The sequence below is a fragment of the Ipomoea nil genome, unplaced genomic scaffold (genome assembly GCF_001879475.1).
Source record: "Ipomoea nil cultivar Tokyo-kokei standard unplaced genomic scaffold, Asagao_1.1 scaffold2761, whole genome shotgun sequence".
NCBI classification, from domain to species: Eukaryota; Viridiplantae; Streptophyta; class Magnoliopsida; order Solanales; family Convolvulaceae; genus Ipomoea; species Ipomoea nil.
Window position 1 is genome coordinate 834,905 of NW_017619189.1, and position 10,096 is coordinate 845,000.

The following is a 10,096-nucleotide window of genomic DNA, read 5'->3' on the forward strand; positions in this document are numbered from 1 at the left end:
AAATATTGTGAATCTTATTTTAAATTATTTGACATTAGTAATTTTTTCATTATATAATTTAAATGTTAGGTATGAAAATATATGTAAATTTAGGTAGGACATGTTTTGTTGACATGCCCTGGGCTTATAAAACCATACAATCATTATTGTGTGGATCATGGTCCATACAAGTTGTGTGGACCATATTTTGTATGCGGTAAAATAATGTACATTAAGTACAAAAATAATGTACATTCAATACAAAAATAATGTACATCGTATTTAAGGGATGTACATTATTTTTGTACTGAGTGTACATTATATTGTATAATGTACATTCAGTACAAAAATAATATACATTTAGTATATTAAAAATGCACTTTTTATTATTGTCCACGTAACACTATGTGGACCATGGTCCACACAATAATTTATGACCGGGCTTGGTCTGCAGTTATGACCGTATCTATTTTTTACCCTTCAATTATGAACGATACCCTTCAATTATGAACGAAGTGCTGCGTTTGGTCTCCGATGCTAGGTTTTCATCTCAACCTGACGGAATTTTTTTTTTTTAAAAAAAAAACATATATATTATTAGAAGGGTAAAGTACAAAATTCACATCTTATTCTTCTTCTTATATTGAAATCACTTTCACAATATTATTATTTTTTACTTCCAAACCTCATATTTCAAGGTTTTTCAACTCCAAATGCATTTCAATAACTCTCGTATGACTTGTTAGAAACTTGAGTCTTGTATAAAGAACATGAGACTTGGTACAAACAAGAGAACACTTGATCATCGTCTCTAGGCGTGTGAAACACACTATCCTAAAAGTTTCTGATTTCCCTTACTAAACAATACGAGTAATCAAACAAAAACTGTTGAGATACAAGAAAATGTCAAATTTCTCAGATTAATTTTATGAGAAATTTGTGATACGCTAGACCACCGATTATAGTGATATGTTAGGCAGCCGGCCAACGGCTAGCGCCTAGGCACCGATAAATCACTGCACTTTCATGGAGAAATAGAGAGAAAATCAAAGTCCACCCAAAGTTGCACCCTAACTCACAAGAAAGAGTCGTTATGCTAAAAATGCAAAACCAAATTGTAAACCTCACAAGAAAGAGTATTTATATGACTACTTAAAAAACATTTCCATTTTAAGCATATAATATATCAAATTAAGCCTCTCACTTAAGGAGAATCTAATCTAAATTCACTTTAATCCAACCCAAATCAAAAGTAAACCCACTCAAAAGCCTCATAACGACCACTTTAAATGTCATTAATTTTTCCAACAAACATTAAACTACAGGATTGAAGAAGACGGGTGAGTTGCTTGTGCATGTTGCAAAACAAATTGAAGAAGCAAGCACTGTAGAGACTGCAAATTATGAAATAGAATATAAGAAAGAAAACAATTCATGTGCAAATCACAAAAAAAATATAGTGCATTTCTTTAAAGAGGTTGCAAGTATAATGCAGTTTAAATACAATACAAGGAATAAGAAGCCTATAACAGAAGGAAATTCAAGCTTCCTTCTGCAAACTCTGTTTATGTGCTGTGACATTAGGCTTACAAAACATGCAAGAAATGCAGCTTAACAGCTGACCTGACATTTTCAAGATTAAGTTGTGACTCTACTTTCAATGTGGAGATCTACTTCAGAAAAAAGTCAGGGAAAGACGAAAAATAATGCAATTCGAAAGGGTATAGAAACTGATAAACCATCTAATCAGTGGGTTTATCATGTGGTGGCCGTGATCTGCTAGTGGCAGCACCAGATGAGCTTCCAGGCTCTTGAGAGTCCACGAGCTTGCGGAGCTGCTCTTGAAGAACTCGGACTCTATCTTCAGTTTTGTGGAGTTTTCTCCATCTGTAGGCAAACCAGAGGCCAAATCCTCCGTACACAACAATATACGAACCCCAGACATAAGGGTAAGTTTCTGCATTCTCTTTGATCTTGATATACTGTTCTTGGATCCTTCCCACCCAGCTACCATTAGATGAGCCTGTCCCTTGCATCTCTACATGTATTGCTTGTTGATCATCTTCTCCTTTTTGCTGAGTAGCCATAATTTATAACAGATTCTGCTACTAATGAATGGGTCAAGTTCAATTCTAAGTTGCTTGGCTATACCAGGAAATATAAGCAAATTCAATTCTGGGACCAACTGCCAGCAAAAAGATATATTTCATTAGTACTAGCTACAAACACATCCCATTCCAGACCTAGTTTTGAAACCCAGCAATGAAGTCGGGTCGAATATCTGGCGATGACAACATTTCATATATACAGTGAAGAGATTCATGGAATCTGCCATTATGAATATAAGCTGATATCATTGAGTTCCAAGATTAGGTATTTTTCTTCTTTATATGATCAAAACTACTACGAGAAAAAGAAACATCACACAAGCAGGCATAAAGCATTTAGCAATATGGAGGTTAGTACAAGAATGGAGTTTAGATTCAATCTCTTCTCTTCAATATTGTTTTCAATGATACCCAAATGCAATTTCTAGTTTGGTAATGCAAACTGTTTAGCCATTAATATATCTTGGTGAATTATGAGGGCACGAAATGAAAGTTAAAAGACTACGTGCCCAAAAATCAAAGAAAAACTCATCTTCGTTGAAGCAATTAATCAAACAGTTTTTGTGCACACATTTCAACCAGGCCAAGTGCAATTAGTCAAACAATTGTTGCGCACAAAGAATCAGAACACATAAACGAGTAGAGATTGATAAGCAAATGTGGGACCTAAAGCAGAAGCGAACCTCATAAGGTATTAATCTTGAGCATCCCAGCAAGGGTGGGAGAGACCATTGATATTGCTCAGTGTCGCGCAAAAAGGATGCTGTTGGAATTCAAAGTTTTAGAGGATAATATTGTGCGGATGTTACATTATTAGAAATTCAAATATTAGAAGTCTTTATTTTAATTTAGCTATTGAATATTAGAAATTCAAATATTAGAAGTCTTTATTTTAATTTAGCTATTGAATAACTCTCACCGTGATTCAATTCCCATTTTCCTATTATTGTTTCTTATTGGGGCGTTTGATTAGAGAGAAAATTAAAAGAGTAAAGAATTGTAATTTTCCTATTATTGTTGCATTATTGCTCATCTTGAATCCACTTTGCACAGTATGTGTAGTTACATCAACAGTGACAATATATATATATATATATATAATAATAATAATAATTATATAATAATGCACAAAAGTTCTCCACTAATGCAGCTTTACTAAAACAATTATTCCAGAGAGAGAAGCAAATGTCTTACGCTGCTGTAACTTCGCTTATGGAAACACTGTATCTACATTTCTTGCAATCACAGACACGCTTCCCTCTTGAAGATTTAGAGGCACAGATCAAAGATGCCAATAAAAATCTTGGCTTGCTGCAACTAATTCTTGAGGCGATTGCCAATGATGATGCGGGGGCCATGAAAGATGGAGAGATTGAGTTGGATTCAAAGGGTTGGACGAAGCAGCGTCTTCTTCGTATAAAGGCTTGCCTCCCCAGGGTTCATGGAATCTTCAATCAAGCAGTCAAGCGACTATGTAAAAAGCAGCTATTGACTTCTAGGCTCAGAGAGGTGATTGAAGTCAAACAAAAGATAGTTTCTCTCCATGAAAATCTGGGCTTGCTGCAAAAAAGTCTTGAGAAATTGGAGATCGGCTGTAATGATGCGAGGGTGCTGAAAGATTTAGAGGCGCAGATCAGAGATGCATCGTTCAAAGCGGAAGAAAGGATTGAGATGGAGTTGACTGCCATTTATCTACCAAACGGCAAGGGGGATAATCTTCATATAGCAGCTAGCCTGCTCAGGCTTCATGAAATCTTCAAAGAAGCAGAAAAACAGACTGATTACCACAGGAAGAAATTGATTAGGATTCAAACTAAATACCAGCTAATTCCAAAGGTTTCACTCCTTGGTCGGATCCGACCAAGAGGACTACTGCTTGTGAAAGGAGGAGGAGGATTATCACAGCCTGATCAAGCACACAAGAACATTATTGTGAGTAAATTTTCCAGAAACACTTCAAAGTTGGACAGTAGAATGGTGGGATGCCATGAGGCGTTCAAGACAATATTGGATAAGCTCACGCAACAATCAACTAAGGGGAGACAAGTTGTTTCAATTGTTGGCATGGGAGGAATAGGCAAGACCACTTTAGCACACAACGTTTATGAACATCTCTCAATTACTTCTTATTTTGACATGCAAGCATGGGTTACTGTATCCCAAGAGTTTAACGAGGAACAAATAATCCGATGCCTTATTGGTTGTGTTACAGCAGCATCAAGAGATGAACTCCATAAACAGAGCACTGACCAAGACCAATTACCCAAATTCAGCACTAACCAAGACCAGTTAGCTGAACGCCTGCGTAAACACTTGAAGGAACAAAGATATTTGATAGTGATAGATGATATATGGAGCACTACTGCTTGGGATAGTGTGCAAAGATGCTTTCCAGATGATAATAATGGAAGCCGTATACTATTGACTTCTCGACTCAGAGAGGTGGCAGAATATGCTAGCTCAGGTACCTCTCCTCTTAACATGCCTTTCTTAGATGCCGATGAAAGTTGGAATCTCTACGGCAAAGTCTTTGGTAAAACTGAATTCCTTCTTGTGTTTGAGCAAATTGGTAGAGACATAGTGAGGAAATGTAAAGGATTACCATTAGCTATTACTGTAGTAGCTAGTCTTCTCTCCAAGATAGAAGAGGAGGAGGAAAAGTGGAAGAATGTTGCAAAAAGTGTAATGGGTGATTCTAGTGATGCATGTTCTAGAATACTATATTTGAGTTACAATCAATTACCACACCGCTTAAAAGCTTGTTTTCTATATTTTGGAATTTTTGAAGAAGACTATGAGATCTCTGTGAAGAAGTTGGTTAGGTTGTGGGCGGCAGAGGGATTTTTGAGCACTGTGAAGCATGTGAATTTGGAGAAAGTGGCTATTGAATGCTTGCAAGATCTTGTTGATAGAAGTCTTGTTATAGTTAGCAAGCATAGATACAATGGGGAAATGAAGAGAATAAGAATCCATGATCTATTGCGAGATTTGTGCTTGAGAGAAGCTAGACTTGAAAATCTCTTGAATGTCAATGGAGTTAAAAAACCTTGTCGTTGGATAAGTCATACATTAAGATCTTTCTATAATGAAGTCAGGTTTGAAGATGAGTGCTTCCACAAATCTCATTCCTTTCACTTAACTCATTTTTACTATTCTTGGAAGGCAGATGTGAAACGTCTATTTTCACACTTGAAACTACTAAGAGTACTAGACATTAGAAATAGATTTTGGGATGGAGTTATAGACCTAAATGTGCTTGCAAATCTTGTTCATTTGAGATACTTAGCTTTGTCCACAAATAAGCGTTCTGAGATAAAGCTCTTTGAGCATTGGAATATGCAAAGTTTGATTGTTAGTGGGGGTGGTGTTATATTGTATTCCTCTGAGCCATCTGGAATATGGAAAATGCCACTATTAAGGAATTTTTGCATTGAAAGAATTTGTTCATTAGAAACTCCGTCAGTTGTTTATAGAAACTTAGAGAATATATCTTGGTTGGATTCTAAGTTATGTACAAAGGATCTATTTACAATGACTCCGAATTTAAAACATTGGGAGTTGATGGTGGATACTGTGTTATTAGTCTAGATTGTTTTTATAATTTTGTGCACTTGGAGCAGCTTGAGAAACTAAACATCAGAATGTGGAACCTTGTTATGTGTAGCATCCCATGGGCAACTAGTTTACCAAATCTTAAGAAGCTCAGCTTGTTGAAGTGTAATCTGCAGTGGAGTGAGCTGAGCGCTATTAGTATGTTGCCTAATCTGGAGGTTCTAAAACTGATAGATGCTTGTAAAGGCCCAGAGTGGGAGACATCTGATGGAGGGTTCCATCGATTGAAGAGGTTGGTAATTAAAAAAATAAATTTCCAATGTTGGAATGTTGTGGGTGACCATTTCCCTATGCTTGAATGTTTAGAGATAAGTGAGTGCTATTGGTTGAAAGAAATCCCTCGTGGTTTTGCCGATATCACCACACTAGCATTGATTCAGTTAAGCAAATGTAGGGATTCCCTTGTGGCTTCTGCAAAGTGGATTCAAGAAGAGCAAAACAACAACTATGGAAATGATGCCCTCCTTGTTCGTTACTAAAATGTTAAGGTCTCTTTCTATCCCTCTGGTATATCTCTCACTATTTAACATGCATTTCATGCTACTTGAATTTTTTATGGCTGATGGTTGCAATGGAAAATCATCTATCTGATATGTTTTCTCTCACTTCTATATATCTCTTTTTTAATTTCTCTATCTCATATTTCCTTACCTATCTAACTGTTGTGTGTTTGCCTTTTCTTTTTACTGAATTTATTGTTCCCAGACTTCATGGTGTAAGTGGTTTGAGGAGGAAGAGAGTGATGAATGAATAGCAGTATATAGGTATGTTGTATGAGCACATTTAACTATTTTTTTTTTTTTTGTCTCAAATTAAAGAAAAATGGATCAATTAAGCTTATTGCTTTCCCTTTTTGGAAATATATATAGGAAGGCATGGTGAAATTGTTGGAGGAAATGACAAATCTGATGGATGGTGCTTCCATTGCAGGGGAATAGAATTTTTATTTATTCATTTAAAGTCTCAGAAATCTGTTTTGTTTCTGAAGTGAAGTGAAGTTTGTACAGATTTTGGTGCTGGGGAATTAGTTTGTAGATATGATGGTTGCAATATAGCTGCTCTGCACTGCAATGAATAATCATTATCTGTTTAATTTTCTCTCATTTTTCTCTATATATCTAACTATCTGCTTTATATATGAATGTCTCTTTACTTATAACTGGTTTGTTCACCAAGTTCACAATGCATTGTGCGCCCTAAGAGTTTATGTGTATTATGTTAAGAGTTCATGTATATTATGTATATTATGTTAGGAGTTTATGTGTATTTTACTATACAATTATGTACATACGAAACAAAGGATTTCTAGGGCGCACAATGCATTGCACCCCGCCTGAGTTTAATTATTTTGTGGTAGCAAGTGTAGCCTGTAGGTAATATTTGGTGTTTTAATTTTAATGGACCATTAAGAATTTAGTATACATGGGAAGCTCAATCCATCACTAGTAAGTTAAGCAAGCATACAAATCACGCATTTTAAGAAGGAAAACAACTTACCTTAAAAACAAAAATCACGCACATAAAGCTTTAGGTCGACGGACCTTAAGTTTCAATAACTGACGCACCTTAAGTACAAAACCCACGCACCTTAAATTTAACATATGTATACAAAAAGACCAAATTGCAACTGCGCGTGTTTTTAATCACTGTTATGTTAATCCTGAACGTTAATTTATGCAATATCAATGGCTCAGAATTAACCGCACAACCGCACCTCAGCGCACTAACAGCATTTGAACATATATATATATATATATATATATATATATATATATATATATATATATATATATATATATATATATATATATATATATATAGAGAGAGAGAGAGAGAGAGAGAGAAAGAGAGAGAGAGAGAGAGAGAGATAATTCCAACAATAGTTCTCCGACTATGGTGATTTTCCAAATTTGGTCCTCGTCTTTTAATTTGGACGAATTAAACCCTGGACTATCAGAATTGTTGCACCATTAGTCATTTCATTTCATTAACCAAGAGTTAAATAGACGTTAGTGAAGGGCTAAAATGGTCATTTCCAATGCTGAAATGTTCCCCTACCGACAACTAGGAAGCTGAGCAAGATCCATGTTTGGTCCATGGTTTTGCAAGGATCAGTGTTCAGAATTCCCAGAATAGTCTCCCGGTACTACGAAGACGACGATGGAATGTTCTTTTAACCCTCAACTTATCCCGCTTGCTTTATTGCACAACATGCAAATCAGGCTTGTGGCCTTGTGGGTTCTCATCTCCATTAAACGTAGAACCCATCAGTCCTAGTTAGTGACAAAATCCATCCCTACATGAAACCCAAACCATTAAGAAACCTGAGCAAAAACCATTAGGCACATAAAGATGGGAACTTTAAGGAAAAACCAAAAAACAACAAATTGGTCAGTAGTAACAAGAAACCTTAGTCCTTAAACATCTTAAATGACAGAATTTTCAAGGAAAAAAAAATGAAAAAGAAAAACTTTTTTTTTTTAATGTTATGTAAAGAGTCTTTGATGTATAAGCTGGAAATGTGGGGAGCAAATAGAAACTGGAAAGAGACAAGAATTTGGGTAAGAAAATTCCATTGTTGTTGAGTTTCTCTCTTTCCAATGGGGTTTTGTTAGCTTCGTGCAACCTTAGCTTGGCTTAGATCGACTTCTAGGCCAAGCAAACTTCATCTCTTTCACAGACTTTACTACAAACAACACACAAATCCAGTAAAAGCATCCACTGCTTGTCAACTTAGCACAAAAACTTTAGCCAATAATACAAGCAAAAGGCCTTCACAACAAAACCTAAACCGCAAATGAAGAAAAAAAAAACGAATTAAGAAAAGAGAGAATCATCATCACCCCCACTTCAACTGATCACACTGCAAAACCGTACCCTAATTTCCCTTCTCAGTTCCTGTCATTTCCAGTCCCAACAAACCCCAATTGAGCCCTTCAACGTCTTCTTGAGCTAGGAAAGGTAAGCAAGAGGAAAAAAAAAAAAAACAGAATTTTAACACCTTTTTTTTCATTGCTCAACACCCAGCAGAGACCAAAAGAAATGAGAGTGTGGGAAGTGATTACCTTTAGGGTTAAGGAAATTGGTTTAGACAATTGGAGATTTTGAAAATAACTCCCGTTTTAGTACAATACAGAGCCAGTTCTTGAATAGATAGGAAATGTATTGGGATCTTTCATCAAGACTGGCCAAGATAAGCATCATGGTTCATGGAGGAGATTTTACAGAGTTCGCATTACGCTCGATATTGAGAAATCCTTGCATCGCCGCCTCAAACTTAATAAACGGGACGGTCGTCTCCGGCCACAGAGACGAAGGTTCTTCATCTCCATGGCCAGCGACCCGCGACCCTTACCTTTATAATATACTCCTCCGTTTCTCTTTACCTGTTTTTGTTGTTAGTAAAGATCTGACGAACAGGGGAATGAAGGAGAAGAAGAGACGGAAATGACCATTTTACCCCTTCACTTAACGTCTATCTAACTCTTAGTTAACAGAAGGACTAATGGTGGAACAATTTTGATAGTCAAAGGGTTTTAGTCAGAGGACTATTGCTTGAATTAACTTTATATATATATATATATATATATATATATATATATATATATATATATATATATATATATATATATATATATGATTATTTTCAAATACAAACCCCCTTAAAATACAAACTGTGTGCATGTAAGTATGTTCATGTGTGCACGAGCTAATCCTAAATATTGTTGGCAGTGTGCCCAGTGTGTATGTAAGTATGTTAATGTGTGCATGAGCTTTGATTGTGGTTGTGATTTTTTCCTCCTACGCACTATGTGCATGTAAGTATGTTAATGTGTGCACGAACTTTGATGGATGGTTGTGATTTTTCCTCCTACGCGCTGCGTGCTTGTAAGTATGTTAATGTGTGCACGACCTAGTCTCAGAAATTGTTGACAGTGCGCCCTGTGTGCATGTAAGTATGTTAATGTGTGCACGCGCTCAAGTTTGTATCTTAAGGGGGGTTTGTATTTTAAGGGGGTTTGTATTTGAATGCAACCCTATATATATATATATATATATATATATATATATATATATATATATATATATATATATATATATATATATATATATATATATATATATATATATATATATATATATATATAAGTTCCAGTGCATTTAAGCGTTTCGCGTGCGGTTTTAACATGCGTCAGTTTTGTACTTCAAGTGCGTGAATCTTGTGCTTAATGTGCGTGAAAGTTGTGCTTAATGTGTGTGAGTTTGTGTTTAATGTGAGTTGTTGTTGAAAACTTAAGTGAGTGAGTTTTGTGCTTAAGTGCGTGAGTTTTGTGCTTACGGTGCGTGAATTTTGTGCTTACGGTGCGTGAATTTTGTGCTTAACGTGCGTGGGTTTG

At 35.8% G+C, this 10,096-nt stretch overlaps 1 protein-coding gene and 1 long non-coding RNA gene across 3 annotated transcripts; one reads left to right on the forward strand and one right to left on the reverse strand.

Annotated features, from left to right (window-relative positions):
* Positions 1 to 1,419: 1,419 nt before the first annotated feature.
* Positions 1,420 to 3,031, reverse strand: LOC109157145. The gene is made up of 2 exons (XR_002050181.1): positions 2,771 to 3,031; positions 1,420 to 2,164 (listed from the first exon to the last, which is right to left on the reverse strand). It is a non-coding gene; the product is annotated as an uncharacterized LOC109157145 (long non-coding RNA).
* A 223-nt stretch (positions 3,032 to 3,254) lies between these two features.
* On the forward strand, positions 3,255 to 6,835 carry LOC109157144 (putative late blight resistance protein homolog R1B-17). 2 transcript variants are annotated; one of them, XM_019305042.1, is made up of 4 exons: positions 3,255 to 3,942; positions 3,973 to 6,187; positions 6,405 to 6,463; positions 6,569 to 6,835. In XM_019305042.1, the coding sequence occupies exons 1-2, from the start codon at positions 3,273 to 3,275 to the stop codon at positions 5,673 to 5,675; spliced, it is 2,373 nt and encodes a 790-aa protein (XP_019160587.1). In that variant the 5' UTR covers positions 3,255 to 3,272; the 3' UTR covers positions 5,676 to 6,187; positions 6,405 to 6,463; positions 6,569 to 6,835. The 2 variants fall into 2 exon arrangements, with proteins under 2 accessions (XP_019160587.1, XP_019160586.1); XM_019305041.1 differs by having other exon boundaries at positions 3,255 to 6,187.
* The last annotated feature ends 3,261 nt before the right edge of the window (positions 6,836 to 10,096 follow it).

What these genes read in the sequence shown, in the direction of transcription:
- LOC109157144 (XM_019305041.1), top strand. Translation starts at nt 3,273, where the DNA reads ATGTCTTACGCTGCTGTAACTTCGCTTATGGAAACACTGTATCTACAT.